Source organism: Saccoglossus kowalevskii, chromosome 11 (assembly GCF_978046115.1).
Source record: "Saccoglossus kowalevskii chromosome 11, keSacKowa6.1, whole genome shotgun sequence".
In the NCBI taxonomy this organism is placed as follows: Eukaryota; Metazoa; Hemichordata; class Enteropneusta; family Harrimaniidae; genus Saccoglossus; species Saccoglossus kowalevskii.
In genome coordinates, this window is record NC_140651.1 from 21,675,626 (window position 1) to 21,695,718 (window position 20,093).

Below are 20,093 nucleotides of genomic sequence, written 5' to 3' on the forward strand. Positions count from 1 at the left end.
TAGAACAAACCGGGGAATTGAAAAGTGATTTCACTACTGTAACAATGAAAAATGTAGAGTCTTCAAGAAAGTTTCGACTGAACATTCATCGCTTAAAAACAGAAGACAAACAATTCCAACAATCCCTGAAGAAAAAGGATATGTGATTCATGTTCAGAAAATAAAGTAGAAGATGGAAAGCGTTTTATAATATCATGTCTTCTTTATAAAAACCAAATACGGGCGTTATTTGAGGGAACAACGAAGTACATACCAGACTTTGCTAATCTAAACAATCAATTGTAATTTATATATCATGTCCCCTTAAAAAAAAACAAAGACGAGAGTAATTTGAGGGAACAACAGAATGCATTTCAGACTTTGCTAATCTAAACAATCAATTATAATTTATATATTATGTCCCCTTAAAAAAAAACAAAGACGAGAGTAATTTGAGGGAACAACGAAATGCATTTCAGACTTTGCTAATCTAAACAATCAGTTAAAATTTATAATGATAAAAAATAACAACACTCGTTACACTTTTCACTGACTAAATTCATAAATAATGTTATGTTTTCGAGGCAATTTCAGGACTCAATTTCCAGATCATTATCCTGTATTTTATTCATTTATTTTTCAGGGCTTGAAATATATTTAATAAACCAGAGAATTTGTTATCTTCGTCCGGTCAGTATAGATATGGTTGCCTAGCATGATGTTATTCTAGATTTTTTTTCCATATTGTGTTAGTCATTTTAGATTAGCTACTGTCCTGCTAATGTTCTATGAGTTTGTTTTGTATTAGTTTTCGTGTATTTTATTGATCCATCTTTGTATAACCAATTTAATCCCTTTCGAAGAATTTTGCGTGTTTCAATAAACTGTAAGCCGCAAAATACGATGCGATTACATAGAGACTGGTCATGCAATATGCAGTATGCATGCGTTCTGGATATCCATGCGCCAACCTTTGCAAGGAGTGCATTGGTATTACTGGTGCTGTGTTGAGAGGTGTGAACGAGATGGGGCGATTAAAAGGTAAAGTTGGAATTTCGGAATTTTCTATTTACATTGTCAATCTTAGACGAATAAAAACGCGCTGTGGCATCGACAATAGACGACTTGCGTGTTTCATTTTCATGTGGTATGTTCGTCCGGGTATGTCATAGAATACGTTGACTCCTTCGTACGGTACCTAGTTATACATACACAAGTCATTAAAATCGTAAGCCAAATATCTACCACTAAATTGCATGACAGATAAAAGTTGGATTTGAAAAACTGCAAAATACTGAAAAACTTGCATTCATTTGCACGCACGAGACGATGACCCTATGCCGACTTATAGACTAACTTGGGATGAGCCTACACGTTTCTGACGTCATAGTTATCGTGTTCAATTTGAAATCTATCGGATTATTTGCGGCCGTTAGTGATTCATATACCATGGAGGTATATACAAACTAACGACTATTATGTTACTTAAATTTCGGAAATTGATAATGTAAATGCATGCAAACATTGGACTGTCATCACAAATCACTGACAAGTACAAGTATTGTATTTCTGGTGAACCCAGGCTTCCTCACGCAAACAACGTTGGAAAAGTCTCGTCAGATGACACATATGTATGTTCACAGTCCCTCTATCACTATAGAGGACTGTGGTATGTTATGTTAAAGCGGGGGTGTCGTCACCTGCGCACATGTCAGATGGCCAATAGCGTGTCATTATTCACAAACAAGCGTCTACCCATGAGCCTTTGTTTTTTAGCGTGAGTTGTTATCGTCGCTTGGGACTCAATTCCCGCTTTAAATCTCGGAAATTGATAATGTAATAAATGCGTGTAAACATTGGACTGTCATGACAAATCACTGACAAGTATTGTATTTCTGGTGAGCCCAAGCTTCTTCAAGCAAACAAACGTTGGGAAAGTCTCGTATGTTAAAGCTGGAGAGTCGTCACCTGCGCATGCGTCAGATGGCCATAGCGTGTCATTGTTTACAAACAAGTGTCTACCCATGAGCCTTTAATTTTTAGCGTGTGTTGTTATTGTAACCATGTATTGCAACTATGAAGGTTGGTAACATTATCGTCGCTTGGGACTCAATTCCCGCACGTGCGCAGGTGACGACCCTACCGCTTTAACAGCATTACAAGTGAATTACACCATTTCAGCGCGTAGATGATAACTCCAAACTTTGCGAACAACAAAGATACTATTTGCACTCGCCGACAGAGTGGTATCAAAGCGCACACGTCACACTTACACACACAGAGATGAGCACGATATCTGATTTCACAACACAGTAGGAAGAAACAGGTTCAATAGAAAAAACACAATTCTACACCATAATCTGAAAACTCTGACTTCGCCTAATATATTGTTCAGACGTACCACACAGCAAACTAATAATGGCGGTGTTATTTTTATCGTACGCACAGTTTATATACCGGCGTAAAAATGACGAATCACACACCAGTGAAAACTGTCTGCCCAGAGTCCGCGCTCTAAAACTTCTTAAACAAAACTACGTGTGAGCGGGCACAGTGGAAGAAACGCCCGCTATCTAGAATTTGTGTGAACACTGTGATAATCAAAATCGATGAAAGAGCAGTATATCTCTCTGCAACTGTATATAATTCTGTCTCACATATATTAAAGTGGACTATCCCATATTTAAACTGAATCTGATAATAACGACCAAGAGAGAAGCCATTATTTTACAGTAAACAGGACGTAGAGATTAAAAAAAATGAACATTTGTGTCATAGAGGGCGCACTGGTACAACCAAACAATCTTGATGGGAATCGATCAGTATTTCGTCGCACCTGTATACCAACTACAGTTAAGTGTATTCTATCTGTCTCAGTATTTAATCAATATAATGCCACCGCATTGCCTTCACATAAAGATGCTTCTCTAAATGAAGATATCTAATACAGACTGACAGAGTGCTCATGATGTTGAGCTACTCATCCTTGATTATTCACGAAGTTACTCGCGTCGACGGGGAAAATAAGAAGAGGATACTATACAAAAACAATAACACGAGCCATCTTGACGGTTAAAGGAATACAGGAAAATTCCCTAATTTATTATGCACGCATGCGCAAATGCAAAAAGTGAACTTACAAAAACTCATGGACCAATAGAACACTGGAGTTTACAGCCTAACACATGAAATAGATATTAACACATAAACACAATTTGCTTCTCCCCTGATGCGTAGTTCAGAGGCGACAGAAGGTTTGCTATGTTGTGAGCTGTTAAGAAGTACCCCCTAACTTTCCAACTAACATACGGTCAATTAGACGTGTCTGATACATTAGTAAAATAGAAACTCAACACTTATCTACTTGAACAATTTGAAAAAAAAAAGTGATCGTAAATCTTGAACAGGTTCAGGTGTGAACAGCAGTGGGATCAGCCACGCAGTACTGGAATAATGTGACAGACACCCCCCCCCCCCCGTCGTTCGTATATTAAATGTAAATAAATTGTATATAAATCACGAGAAACGTATATCTCAAAGCGCTCTTTTACCGAGAGTGAGACAAAAAATAACACATCTAGTGTCGAACTTTACTTTCAGAGCACTTCTTTATCCTGAAAATTATCTTAATTTTTTTCCACTACCGAGACATAAACGCAGTTTCACTCACTGACGCACCGTAGAGGGCGGACGTCATTTGAACATTTCCGCAAACCAGACACTTTGGGTTTGTTACACACATTTAATGCGAGCGTTTTATATTTTTGTTTATTTATTCATTATACAAGGATATTTGAATATAACGTATCCCGCAACCATCTAAGCTTTCCCACTATGCTTGAGGGCGTACAACTCGGGATTTTTTCTATAACCATTAATAATATCTTAGTCGATTTTCTCACACGGAACTTTATAGCAAATAAGAATAAATAGTCAGGATATAACCACACACGTCGTTACTTTTCAAATATGTGTTTAGTGTTGATTTAAGCACTGTCACTTTATTATTTTCTTTACCTGTGTATTTTAAGTCTGGGCGTACTTATAATACTGAAATAAATAATAATTTCTAACTTCAAATGTTTGTATTTTGAATGTAACCCAACTTTAAAAACTTCCCAGCATAACACAATTTAACGTAACGAAGCATGGCGTAGTGTACCGCAACGCAAATCAACATAACGCAACACAACACAGCGCAACGCAACATACCACAACGTAACGCAACGCAACATAACATAACAGAACGCAACATACCGTAACGCAGCACAACGCAACGCAACGCAAAACAACGTAACACAACACAACGTAACATACCGCAACGCAACATACCGAAACGCAACATACCGCAACACAACGCAACATACCGCAACGCAACACAACACAACGCAACATACCACAATGCAACACAACGCAACATACCACAACGCAACATACCGCAACGATACGCAGCACAACGCAACGCAACATACCGCAACGCAGCGCAACACAACGCAACGCAACACAACGCAACATAACGCAGCGCAACATAACGCAACATAGCGCAACACAACGCAACTTACCGCAACGCAACATAGCGCAACGCAACACCAGAACACAACGCAACATACCGCAACGCAACATACCGCAACGCAACGCAACACAATGCAACATACCGTAACGCAATACAACGCAACGCAACACAACGCAACACCACAACACAACACAACGTAACATAACGTCGCATATCAATATATCGAATAGTTTGTCAAATAAGTATTTAAACAATGATCCGTCGTTGTTTCGGGTACTGTGTAACTGCTGTTGGTATTGCATTCCCAATGTTGACTTAAATGTGTCATGACTTATAGCATTTGGTAAAATAAGCTTCCATTCCGATAAAAGCTAAAAGATAGCTAATAAACTCAAAAATATAATCATGAAAACAAAGATAAGTCATTCGCTAAAATACATCAGCCCTTTGAAGTACAAATACACATACAAAAAATGGTTTAAAGGATGACTGAACCATTTCATATAGCTTGAACACATAACAGGTAGGAAAAATAACTTGTTATTCACATTTTCTTACTGTGGCCATATTGCATTAATACTACAGGTTAACATTAGTATTCTGGTTACGTAATGTATGAAGCATGGACAATATTTAAATTACATAGTTATGTGATACTTTTCATCGACCGAGTGCATTTTTGTAAATTTGACACTTCCAATTACTCTCATATAATCTGAGTGACGTTCAACATAATCCTTTTCAACAACTGTGCGAGGATTACAGTCAAAGATGCGACGGGACTTATACTGAGTGGCACGTTGCGAAGTGCATTTATGAATTTCAATGCGTTATTTATAGCTCTTCGCATCTTGCTCATAGTGTATTGTATGAGCGTCCGTCACACTCGGCGTCAACGTTTTATAAATAAACACTCTCTTACAAAACTATTCAAAATAAAATCATATTCGCTGTTTCTGTTCATTATATTGACGTAATTTGTATATTGTGACTGTTATTTCTAGACTTGCATTAACTTTTTCAGGCCAGATTTGGGAATAATCCTGTCGTGTTTATAGTGTGATCAAAAACAGTAGAATACGTACACAGTTTATTATGGCAGTTATTATTTCTCTAATGTTCATGTGGTATTTCAAATTTATTTCAGAGTTTTGAAAATCGCTGTTCAAATATTGTTTCAATCTATGAATAACCGTTTGTACGTTATATGCACGGAATTCATATTGCTTGACTTAAAAGTTATCAACATGGTTGAATCTGACGTAGGTAGGAGTTATTGCGTAGGACTGTTTTTATAAACGGGTCGCGTGTCATCCTGGTTGTGTGACGTCAGTACGATGCAATGTGTGTTTATAGAGGGGGACAAGGGTTATTTTCGTTCAACGTAATTGCAATATTTTTTTTTCGTACAACGTAAATCGAAAAAATAAATTCCGTATTTCTGTAATCACAGGCTAGACGTACAACGTAGTCAATCAAATGTTTTTTCGTACACTGTAAAAATGTGTCATTTTTCTCGGTACGTACAAGAATTTACATTCAAATAAAAAAGTCGTAAAGAATGATCCAGGGAAATTACATTTTCGAAACTGTAAAACGATTAGATGACACAATTCACTGCAGAATTAAATTTTCACTGGAAACTGTAAAAACGTCTTTTTTCCTTGTAAATTGTAAAAAGCCCTTTTTATTTCCCGTAAAACTGTACCAGCTACCCCCTTGCCCCCCTCTTTATAAGTTCATGTCCAGATAATTCAGATATATCAGTTTCCAAGCCTGTGTTTCTGGCAAAATTAAACATTTACCAATATTATTTTTTTAAATTGATGGCTCCCCGTGCATAAATTCATTACCGCGATCATAATACCAAATGTGTGCGTTGTTTCACTTATTTAAAATCCAACCTAGACTGGCACAGTCTGGGCGATTTATTTCTTTTTAAAATTAAATAAAAAAAATAGCGAAATATAGGTGTTAACGCGTAATCCCCTGTAACCTTTCGCAAAACTATTTTTTTCAATTTTTTTATTATTATTATCATCATTCAACTGAAAAGAAAATCACCACGGCTGGGCCAGTCTAGGTCCAACCATGCTCTGAAGCTTATTCATGCGTAACGTCAATATCAATGTCGTCCAAACTGTAATCCCTTTATTTACTGCATTGTACTTGTCTGCCGTTTTTTTTTTTTTTTTTTGCATTGTTCGTTTTCTTACTTATATGTATGCAGGTTAATCCCACCAACAATGCGAGACTTCAGCGCTAAACAGCGGAGTACTTTATGTCACGTATCAATGTCATAACAAAGCCAAGTAATACTATGTTCGATATTGGCATTCTATATGCAAGGCCTCCAAAGGCATGTCTAACAGTATTTCATAGAAGTAAACTGGTGGCATATTTTGCAATCCTATGCGCATATGACAATCTCATTAAATCACATCGCAATAAAAACAGGCAACTGTAAATGCATGTAGTTTTGCTGATAAGTAAAATCCACTGAATCGAATCTATGTAAATATATGTAAAATAACAATAAAACTCATTATTTCCTTGACAAAATCATGAAATTAAAACACAGTGAATATTCTCAAAACATCAAAGTAGTGAGATTAAATGTCAGTGAAAATAAATGTTTTTTACAGTAATTCTCAGGTGTGAGTGTTTTTTATATTTTTAACCAGAAAATAACCAGCAATTTTAACGATGTTCCAATAAGAATTCATTGGTCAAATTTTCACAGAATGTTCTTTAGATAAAAATCGTAAAAAAACAATTTTTGATTGAAATTCACAAATAAACTGCATCTCTACCTTAAACATTCTGATCTGACATTTAACACATGGTACACGGAGCTCCAATAAAGATTATAAAGATACTGTCAAATTCTGCCCAGTACGATCAATTAGCTTACCGGTTTGGGCGTCACATTCATGCTTATACGCATATATAAAGCCGATACTCATTCAATAATACGAGTTTTGTAGAATATATATGATAAAACGTCCGTGTACACTCGACAGTTCGTCATTCCAGACTTGTGAAACAATGTGGCCTGCTTCAAATTTAGTGGCAATTTTCGTCACATGTTGGGCATGTGTCTGTTGCCATAATAACAACAACCCTCCAAATATAGTTTTTATCATGATCGATGATGTTGGTTGGAACGATGTTGGTTACCATGGTTCGTCAATATCTACTCCACACATGGACACACTTGCCAAAGAAGGAACCAAGTTAGAGAATTATTATGTTGCTCACTTATGCAGTCCAAGCAGAGGAATGTTTCTAACTGGCAAGCACATGGTAAGGTTTTTTACTTCGATGCTAAAAAAAAACACGTTTATCGCATGACCACCAAGACACAGATTCCAATGAACTTTTTACAATAGAAACAACGTCAGAATCGATGATGAATTGCAATGCTGCACTAATTTTAACCTTTCTAATCGTATTTTGAATTATAAGTTTGGATTTATTTGTGTCTAATCAAATAAGCTGATGAATGAATAGATGCCAATTATCACAATATATCTGTTCAACTTGATCCAAAACAGATTCATCTGGGGATGGAAGGTGGAATAATCATGCCATTCGAGAGAAAGTGTTTACCCGTCAATGAAGCAACGATTGCACAAGAGCTCAAATTGAAAAATTACAGCACTCACGCCATCGGTAAATGGCACGTTGGTTACTACAAAAAAGCTTGTCTTCCCAATAATCGGGGATTTGATACGTTCTTTGGTAAGTGTGTACATATTATATTGCAAATGTTCTTCCCGTGGAAGCTCTAAACACAACATGTTATACTCAGAGAATTCATTGAGACTTGTTATGTTAAACTCACTGTTTAACATGAAATGTATATTAAGAATAATTCATAACGAAATATACTCACTGTGCACCCATGAATAATTTTCATAATTTTATTTGTCTTGAATTTTACTTGCATAAAAACGAAAGAATTTGAAACGGAAAGTCTTTATCGCAATGTTAATGGGTGAAATACAACATAGTTGATCACATTGTGAAACACTTCTTGCATACGTGAAGTCTATATCCTCACGTTTGGTGTGATATGGTCACGGGATGTGATGCGGTGCATTTGATGTGATGTGATGCGATGCGGTGTGTTGTTGTGAAGTGAAGTGATGCAATGTGAGATATGATGCGATGCGTTGCGTTGTGATGTTTGAAGTGAAGTGATGCGATGTGGTGCGATGCGATGCGTTACGGCTGAGAAATTAAGTGAGGTGAAGCGGCGAAGCGATGTGATGCGATTCGGTGTGTTACGTTGTGTTGTTGTGAAGTGAAGTGAAGTGATGCGATGCGTTACGGCTGTGAAATTAAGTGAGGTGAAGCGAAGCGATGTGATGTGATGTGATGCGATGCGGTGTGTTGCGTTGTGTTGTTGTGAAGTGATGCGATACGTTGCGCTGTGAAATGAAGCGAAGCGCTGTGTTGTGATTCGATACGATACTTTTACACTGTTTTTAAAATTACACGTTGTTTTGACAATATGTTACATATCCCACTGTCAAGCTAAGATGAATGTTAAATACATTTTAAGGCATCATTGGAGGTTGTGCAGATCACTATACACACAAGAACACGCACTGGTGGGAATTATACAGAAACAATATCAGTATTGCACAGGAATACCAGGGACATTACTCCACAGATCTTTATGCAAGAGAGGCAACGAATGTTATAAGAAATCATGATGCCAGCAAGGTAAATACATAAATATTTCGATTACTTCTGACACTTGAATACACAAGCTGCATAATTAAATATTACTTACTGCCAACACGTTAATACGATGTCAAATCAACATTAGCCTGCGGATGTAAATTGGTGTCGAGCTAAAAATGTTTTAGTTTTAGTTTCCAATGTTCAATTTTTATTCTGGCTTTGTTTTAATTTTTGTGTGAAGTTCTATTGTTTTTTGTTTAAACTGCCATTCCCATTTTTTACATTTTTATAAATGTAATGATTTGAGGCTATATGAAGTTTAGTTATTTGTATAATGATATTGATACATTGTATGGAACATCTCCTGAGTACCTGGGCTCAGTTCCAGGCCTAGCAGTTGAGCAATAAACATCTTTAGTTACAAGTGCTCCTCTCCAGTGCGTTATTCTCTTCCTGGATTTGGTGACCAATACTCACCTGGTTCACTCTACCTTGAGAAGTCCGTTCTCAGTTTACAATATCCCAGAGTACAGTTTTCTGGGAGTTTCGGCCTTCACCGTGATGGTCGCTAATCTAGTTATGTTTCAATGAGTCAATGATTTCAGCATTTCTAGTAAATCATGGTTTTTTTTCTCATTTAAAAATATGCAGATATGTATAGATATTTTGTAATTAAATAAATAAATTGAAATAAAATACAATTACACAATAAAATTATGAAATTTGCGATATTTGCTACACATGTACTGGCGATATCTTGTGCGCACGAATGTTTTTAAATATTCATGGTCTGGCTCCACCTTAAATAAGAACTGTATCATCAATATCATCAATTGTTACTTAAATAAAATGATAAGTTATTGAGATACAGGAACTAAAATACACTGAAAAACTTAGTGTGCGAACATACTTGCTTGGATATATCTGAACGTCCAGGAACGTTTCATTCCAGAAACAAGACTTCTTGTTCTTTTAAATTAATATTTTCAAGACGGTGTTACTCTTTGATTATACATATTCACAGATAATAACAGGACATCAGTAATTGCCTACTAATATTATAAATAAAATATATTATAAAACATATGCAAATATATATATATATTTTCATTTCAGCCGATGTTTATGTACTTAGCTTTCCAAGCTGCCCATTTACCCCTACAAGCACCACGCAAATACATTGACATGTACTCTAATATAGAAGATCCAGACAGACGTGTGTATGCTGCCATGGTTACATGTATGGATGATGCGATTGGTAACGTCGTGGACCAATTGAGAGAAGCCGGCCTATGGAACAACACTGTTTTGATAGTGTCAACGGGTAAGTGTTCCCGCTCAAATTGGTGAAAATCTGTTCACATTTTCTGTAATTTTCACCGAATTTAGTCTTACTTTTGAAGTGAACAGACTAAATAAGACAATGCTTTTAATTTTTGATCAAACCATTTAAAAATTGTCGTCAACATTTTATGTGGAAAAGAGAAGACTATAAATAATGGCGACTGAAGTTGACTTTGGCGCTCAAAGAGTTATACGGATATAGTATCAAATTTCGTTTTTAATTTAAACATACATGCAACACCTATAATAAATACACTGACTACTTTTAGCAATATTTAGAGAATTTTTATTCAAATTTTAAAATGCAATTCTAACGAATGGTGACTATATGAATATTCTGATTTGTTGTCAGACAATGGCGGAGCTAAGATAAGTGGAAACAACTGGCCCCTCAAAGGTTCAAAAGCATCGCTCTGGGAAGGTGGCGTAAGGGGTGTAGCATTCGTTACAAGTCCTTTTCTTGCTGACCACGTGAGAGGAACATCGAATCACCAACTCATGCACGTGACTGACTGGTTTCCTACAATGTTACATGTGGCTGGTGTTTATAGTGACGTCATTAAATCAATGACATTAGACGGCGTTAATCAGTGGAATACTATAAGGTAAGCATGTGCGTGAGTGACGTCATATGCATGTTTAAAAATGGACTCGTCTACTTTGTTACAGGTGTATAAAATATACAATATTAAGTAATCGCTGTTTTAGTAACTACTAGTATTCGTAACAGCTAAACGTTTCAGGCAATGGCTCCGTAGCATATAAGAAAATGTTAAAGGGCGGTAGTAGTCGCACCACGCATGCGCGAGATACATGGGTCTCATATTTACAAAGGTGGCGACTTTGACCGTTGCGCAGATCAACGAGTACCAAGAATACTGACACGCAAAAACAACCACACAATAAAATCATTAAAATATTCCACAATAAAACAAGTATTCGCGTACTACGTGGTAAGCACAATAAATAAGTTAAATAGTTTTCCCTGTGTTTTTAGTTCGAAAGGGGGATATGGTTTTCTTCTCGACGAGACCCGCCAAAGTTATCAAATATTATCTATTACATATCGTATTTATTGGTCCGAGCAGCTTTATCTATTTACTGCACTTTTGTTTTTAGTTGTTCAATTCATTTCCTACATAAACCACTCTAAGAATACCAGGTACAGCTTCCTTAATTTACTATTAAGGCAGTTTTCAATGTGGGTCAGCGATAATTGTTGAAATATTTCACTCATCCATATTTTGGTGCAAAATTTTGAATAAATTTATGCAGTTCTTTTCAAATTTTTGACAAGATTTGCGTAATTTTCCACCGAGTTCAGGTCTTCATCAAAGAAATATGAAAAATTTAATTTAATTTAATTTGTGGAAGATGACAAATTGACTTTTGTTACCACGGGCGAATAAACAAATAAACGCCAACATTCTCGTACATCAATTTGGAAAATATTGTATGTTGTACTCCGGCTCATGTCTGAAGTTTATTGTTACACAAACTACTAATGTAGGGTCACCGAATATACAAGCTCAATACACACACAGAACAATTAACCACCTACTGGCGACAAGGCAATTCAACAGACAATCCCTGTTACTTAGTGAAACTTGTACATTAGTGGTGTGTCTCTCCACAGTCACTCTACTAGGAGAGTGACTGTGGTCTCACTGTAGAGCAACATAGCCTGGGCGACTGATGCCATTCAATCCCGGTAAACTCATTTGTATTTCGAATGCGTTTGATATGTAGTATAAATTTCAATAATAAATTTGTTATGTGTGTAAATTATTGTTCATTATCTTCATCAGTGAGAACCGCCAGACTGAAAGAAACGATGTACTAATAAACCTCAACGTAAACAGAAAAGTGAAACATGTCCACTATGAAGAGCCATGGCTAGACAATGAACATTTCGATGTCAGAATTAAATCAGCTCTTCGACTCGGCAATTGGAAACTGCTTACAGGTAGTCAAGGTAATTAATCAACAAATTTGCTTAATATATTATATGGGTTACAGAATCAACTCATACAACATACGTGTACGTATGGTTGTAATATAATGTTACAGTATATAAACTGCATGCTTGTCATGGCGTGGCATGTCAGTACACATCTACTGATGACATGGAATGTCATTACACATCTACTGATGACATGGGATGTCAGTACACATCTACTGATGACATGATTTCAGTACACATCTACTGATGACATGGAATGTCAGTACACGTCTACTGATGACATGGAATGTCAGTACACGTCTACTGATGACATGGAATGTCAGTACACATCTACTGATGACATGGAATGTCAGTACACATCTACTGATGACATGGAATGTCAGTACACATGATGACATGGTATGGCCACGTCTATCCTAAGAATTGCACTACAATATTGTTGATACAGATTCACTCATCGTACTCATAACAGTGTAAGAATAAACAATATTTTTGAAAGCGGTTCGACGACAATAACCAAACAGACAACGAAAATAGCAACAACGTTTATTACGTAGAGACAACAAAACTTCTAATAAACATAAAATTATACATAGAATATATTAGGTTAAAATGACCTTCGATAAGTGGCGGGAAAATGATGACTGGTCAAAATTAACGACGCCTGATTGGTTGATTAGACGCCTGTCACATCCCAAATTGACATGATACTAGGTAGGTTAGAAAACGCGATTTTAGTTTCCGATACTGACGACACAATTGGAATATGTGTAAAACGTCACGTAACCATCGCATTACAAGACCGTCAATACACATACAATGATGACTAGCTATGGGCCCATAGCTCTTCTTGTGTCGGTCTTTTGTCTCTGTGCATGTATTTTAGTCATTTCTGATACATTTGGTTTCATTAAATATGTTATTTTCCAGATATCAGAATTTTTATCGATAACAATTCTAGTATCTGAAAATAAAAACAAAATAGTGACACAAGAAGAGCTATGGACCCACAACTAAATAATCACATGATTTGAACATTCGTGAAACATAATTGCATTACATCATGTTTCATCACATTAATGGTTGTTTTTTTAGCTCCGGAGGTTTGGTTCGCTGCACCTGAGAGCGACCACCTTACCGTTGAGGCCGACAACAAACGAATTGTGCGTCTGTACAATATCGCCGAAGACGAGACCGAATCGACTGATTTGTCTGAATCGAGGCCAGATAAAGTGCTGGAATGTCTGAAAAAGTTATCGGAGTACCACACATCCACGTTTCCCGTATTACCTAAAGTGAGCAGACGCAAAGCGGAGCGCCTCATGCCTAATCATATAATGGCGCCTTGGGATCTTACCCAAATACGTACCTAATTTGCATGTCGTTGACGTTATTTAAAGCGGGAGGGTCGTCACCTGCGCACGCGTGGCAATCCCAAGCGACAATAACACATTCTAAAAACGCAAAGTCTCAAAGGTAGACGCTTGTTTGTAAACAAGCACACGCTATGGCCATCTGACATGCGCAGGTGACAACACCCTTGCTTTAAATCAATTAACTGTACCTGACTAGCCATTCGTAAGATAATAAGACGATATATGTCATGGATGTTAATAATTATTGAAAAAAATCATATGTATTTATAAAAAGAAAAAATGTGTATGTATATGTAATATGTTTGCATGGGTACACGCCTTAGTTGCGATCATGAAACAGGTTAGGTATACTTTATTTATGATGATGTATGCAGGGGCGTCGATCCATTCTGAAAAGTGAGGGGGACACTTTTGTGTCCGCGTAAGCGGCCAATGTCCGCGCTTGCGCGAACAGGGGATGTATGAGAAGGGGGGGGGGACTGGCCTATGTTCCGACACCACTATGTTCCGACACAGTGCACTTGTGTCAAACTTAATCTGACTAGCCGTGCGTGACCTTTTACTACCTTGGTATAACCAGGATGTCCTGTGGGTTAATACTGGAAATCCAACTGTAGTGTAGTCCGGCCATGATGCTCGAAAGTCCGTGAAGGGGGGATCTTGCATAATGTTATCGGATAATTGTCAGAGAATTATCAAACAATGTTGCCCATTGTATCATTCAAATACTTCGACAATTATTTGACAATATCCGTGTCTGTTGGATGTGGTTTCAACCTTAAATCCTCCGATTGCCTAATTATCGGAGAATTATTTCACCTTTTTTATGAAAGTTCTACTTCGATATTCATCAGTCGCGGAATTGCAAGGTTGCCGTTTACATCCGGTAGCACCTTTCCAAGTTTATCTACATATTAATTAAAATCATTTATAATAAATTTATTTATTATGCGAGAGATGAATAGGCACTGTATTTAGCATTCCGTAGTGTTTGCTCAAGTTTTTGAGATTGCCAAAATATACAAAGGTTTCACACTATCTCTTTCCATTCCTATATTGTGTGTTTTCGGCCAACATTCTTTGTTTACCTCCACACGTTATACGTTTTCCTATCAATCTAAGACATTGATAGGTCTCAGAGAATTCCATGTTTAAAAAAATTAAACCACCACCCAGCTGTAGATCCTGTCAAATATCAATCTAAAACATCGAGAATTATCAGATATTATCCGATAATTCAAATGTACAATAGGCCGGCTTCCTCTAATGCGAGGATATTGCACAAGTTTATACTACTTGCAAATTTGATGCATAATTCATCGTTCAAGGTTAAGGTTCATATTAGACAGATTTCCTTAAGGAAGTCAGAAAGCACTATTCTATTCTATTCTTCGTTACGGTTGTTCCATTGCATTGTTCTGATATTCCTCTTTATTCTGAAAATATTCCCATATGACACACTCATAAATTACAGTTGGTATAATACACAATTTAAATACTTATCCTTATATCTGCCAAAACATGTATATTCCGTATTTATACTTTACATTATTTCTTTGTCAATATCCTTCGTGTACTGCAGATGTATTTGAAACTGCCTATTCGCTCCATTGTGCAGTCGTCGATTTTGTATTTTACGTTTGTGTGAATTACCCAAACTTTTTTGCTACATATGTTTAATTTACTTATGTAAATCTTAGGTCAGGCAACGTCTCGCCATCTATTTGAATTCCATTTTTATCTATATGTAATTTCTCGGCAGTGTAATAGCGTTCTCTTAAATAAATAAATAAGTAAATAAAGTATTGAGAAAGCATAAAAAGACTTATTTTTAAATACATGAATATGTCATGACTAATTCATTTTATCATAGACAGGATTTGCCCAGAAAGTGCCATTTGATGATTTTGAATAACGGATAATAAAGTTAATGAATTCATAATGTCAATAAGTAATGGATTATACGATGTAATATCCAACGTAATACTTGTACGCTACACCAATATAGCTTTAATTTGATATATAACATGATGGTGTTTGTCTGAGGTATTCCTATTTAATATGTGACAAGCTATTACGTAATTATATCTTTGTATAAGGTTGATCCCATAAAATTCCATTTTTATTTGACGCTGTGTATAATTTTTAAAGCTAACTTATTTACCCTGATTTTCGGGGCAAAAGGACTCAGATTCTACAGCCAAAATTGACCAAATTAATTCCCATGTTTCTGTCTATTTTATGACATGTAAATTTGACAGCTTTGTCCTAATTTTAATTGTACAGTCAGTATTCTGTAACTAGACTGATCGCGCTGAACAGAGAAAAATCATGTTGCTTTGTTCTACCATGGGGAGGGGTATTTATGAAGACTGTCAGGTACATAGTTTATTGTTGATCTAATTAAAAAAATAAATATTTTGCGTCTGAAACTTGATAGGATACATCGCGTCTGAGAATATTGCCGACGATGATCACAAAAACACCTCCATGAAAGCCCATGGCCAGAAGAGTGGCAAGTATTATAATCCGGCATAGTTATTTTTTAATGTAAAGACATGTAACATTGTGTTACAAAAGGTGAGCGTAGAATAATATTTGAAGAACAAATAATGATATTTTTTCTTATAGTAAAGAGATAAAAATGCAGTGAAATGTCAAAAACGTTTCTAAAATTTCGTAGGTGTCAGAACCTATTATCATCTCAACATATGGTTGACGGAATATAGGGTTGTCGGAATATAGGAATGTCGGAACATAGTGGTATCGGAATATAGGGATGTCGGAACATAGGGGTGTCGGATTATAGATGTGTAACTCCGAGGAGGGATGTGCCCCCCCAGAAGGTAGACATTTTTGAAAAATGCAACCAAAATGAAGTCATTTGGTACATATTTGGGGATTTTCATTCTTGATCATTAAGAATACAGTACATGTACACAGAACCAACGGCCTTACACAAACGCAGGCTTTGATATAAGCCTATTATTGATATTTGGGTAAGTCTGGAAAGTGGAGGGGACAGTTGATATTGTGTCCCCCACCCTTCAGAAAGTGGGGGGGGGTGTGTCTCCCCCCCCCCCATGATCGACGCCCCTGGATGTATGGAAATGATCGTTTAATAGTGTAAAGTGCTCATATCTCTACCATAATGCATATGCCAATTTAGTTTACTAGCTTCTTGTAATAGGGTTAGTTCAACTGCATGTTTTGTGTGTCGGACTGAAAGGTTACAGAGGTGGGCAAATCAATCTATAGTGTTGTGATGCTTGGACACACGTGGTAAACTTCTACTGTAAAGTCCCACTCTATGTTTGCTGTTTCTAAGCACATTAAACGCTTTACAGTTAGTCATGAATCGAATATATTTCAGTGTATGGTTTGTATGCAATTGCTAGTGGGGATGGATGTATCTGTAATGTTTAACCAAATATACTGTTTTTGTCAGACGATTGTCTTGAATGTCGATAACATGATCATTCAAAATTAACCAGAGATTTGTATGGTGAATGGTTCTTTATCAAGATCAGTTGTCAACCTCTGCCCTGCTATGATCAGACCCAGTCTGTGGTAGTTGGTGCTGTCAGAGAGAGATATTCCAGAGTAAAACATATAAAGTGATGTGATTATCCAGTTGCCAGTACATAGTGTGTAATGGTCTAAATCATGTATTTTGCGGAATTTGGTTCCTGTGGAGTGTCAGCCTTGATGTATGTAAGCTTAGTGGTTTTCAGTGGTTTGGGAAATGATCACTGCCCCCCCCCCCACCTCGAGTGCCTGTGTGCGGTGATAGTATTTTCAGAGCATACTCACGTGGCCCATTTCAGGGATGGATATTGAGATCACTGGTTCATCTGGTTCTTCACAAATCACAATACATGTCCCTAAAACTCATTTTTTGGAAACCGCTATAACCATGTCAGGGGTGCTTCTAAGTACCCTCTTCACAGCTGGTTTTGAGTGAATTTATGAGACTAACTTACCCATGCTTCCAATGTTATGTTGACAGCCTTACAAATGTCTCTAGCATATGCCTGGGGAATATGCTGGAATCTGAGGCAAAGTGGCTTTCGTTCACTGATGTCGCACCTTCGGATCGATTAGAAACTTGTGAATACTTACACTATGACTATACGTTTCACTGCAACTGCCCACAACACAACATCTAAAAACTCTCTCTCTCAAAAAAGAAAAAATAGACAAAAAAAAAAGAAAAAGAAAAAAAACTCCGACTGAAAAATGTACATCGTTTAAAAGTATACTGAATGACCAGTGTTATTACGGCTCAGGGGTATGACTTCCTCTCACATATTGGCATTTGGTGGAGCACTTTCAGCGAGAGTCGGAAATCCGGCGTGGCTACAACACGAGAAATATCCCAAATTTACTTGGATACGAGTAATCACTTTAAGCAAAAAAATCAATAACTGCCCATTTCAGTGGGATACAGATCTAAAATGGGAAACGTGAGGGTGGGCATTGCACAGGCACTTTAAACAGTCATGGTGAAAGCAGAGGAAATCTTGACAATACCAGACATCTATCAAACAGGTTTGCTGACTGAAAGTAAATTTTTGAGAATTCAGAATGAGCTAGCTTTAAAATCTTTCCAAAATCTAAAACCCTTTCCGTGTGGCAAAGTGAGAACTGTGTTGTCTCAGAAAGGTCATTTTGTAGTACTGCCTCGGGAGCATTGTGGTTTTCATGAGCATGTCTCAAAATGTCAACATAATGAGGACAGTTGCTACCATAGCAACCGGGGGTAGACTGCTTAGACGATCAAAAAAAAGTCCTTGTACTGCCTCTGATATATCACACCATCCTACATTGAAGAACCTCAGTAGATGTAGTCACATTGGGAATAAGAATAAAACAAGCCATGCATGGCACAGTCCCCGTTATAAAATTTAAGATATATAGTTTTGTTTATAGTAATATAGTTGGAACATTAACATGTCAGAAGTATGGATCCAGATGATGATGCTTGATTATGATGATTTTTTAACATTAAAATGATTGAATTCTTATATCTGATCGTCAAACGAGTACTTGTCCATACTGACAAATATTGCTCTGGAACAGCATTAATTAAAACAAAATGGCCACCAGTAGACCATTTTGAATACATCTATATATCTATAACATGATGAAAATGAACATATAAAATTTGAACATAATCAGTAAAGGCATATCAGAGATATGGCTCTAAAAATGCATTCATTTAAACAAAATGGCAGCCATTTTGAATCAGATCTGAAAAATAAAATGAAGTGCATCAGGAACCCATAATCTCTAATGTATGTAACAAGTTTGAACATAATCCATCCACAAACAGCAAGATCCAGTTATGGAATGCCAGAAATACTTAATTTTTGATGAATTTTTAGCACAAAAATGGCTGCCATTTGACCATTTGGAATCAGATAGTCAAACCAATATATCTATGTAATGATGTACTGTATAATGAATATATAAAATTTGATCATAATCAATCAAAGCATGGCAGAGATATGGCACAAGAACTGCATTCAATGGCCGCCAGTCAGCCATTTTAAATTGGATCTGAAAAATAAAATGATGTACATCAAGGTCCCATAATGTCCGCAGTATGTACCAAGATTAAACAAAATCCATCCATAAATGCTTGTTTTTGATGATTTTTTAGCACAAAAATGCCCACCATTCGGCCAAACGTCTTCTATAGTTCAATTTCAGTAGAGGTATGCATTCAGAACACCATGGTGCTAACTGGAGAGTTGATACACTGAAATGGAGGGAGTTGATCCAAGGCGGGAAAGTCCATACAATCTACTCCAGATTATACACCAAACATCTTAGTCAAAGAAATTTTGGCAAACCCTTTCAGCTGGTATTTTGATGATTTCCATTCTTGTGGACACAGCATTATTTCCACAAATTACTGAAAACAGAGTGCTTTTGCAGTATTTACACTGTCTTATAACGGGAGCATGAATCAATTGTGGTTGTATTGGAACGCACACAAGTAATGGTTTAGAGATCCATCTTAACTGTACGGTACTCTAACAACCTGTACCAGAATTCTTTAATATCAACAATCAGAGCTACAGTGTGGGTCTTGTGTTTGATGAGTAACGGCCAGCACCTTGCCCGGTAACTTGTTTTGTAGGTGACATGGGTAATGTTAGTTAAGTTTGAAAATAAACTTTGAAAACATACATACATGCATGCATGCATGCACTGC

The 20,093-nt window shown here is 36.7% G+C and overlaps 1 protein-coding gene across 1 annotated transcript; it reads left to right on the top strand.

Moving 5' to 3' along the window:
* The first annotated feature begins 7,636 nt into the window (after window positions 1–7,636).
* LOC102804222 (arylsulfatase B-like) lies at window positions 7,637–12,741 on the top strand. Its single transcript, XM_006811807.2, has 7 exons — window positions 7,637–7,798; window positions 8,050–8,236; window positions 9,063–9,226; window positions 10,304–10,511; window positions 10,884–11,136; window positions 12,340–12,506; window positions 12,602–12,741. The coding sequence occupies exons 1-7, from the start codon at window positions 7,637–7,639 to the stop codon at window positions 12,739–12,741; spliced, it is 1,281 nt and encodes a 426-aa protein (XP_006811870.1).
* Window positions 12,742–20,093: the final 7,352 nt, after the last annotated feature.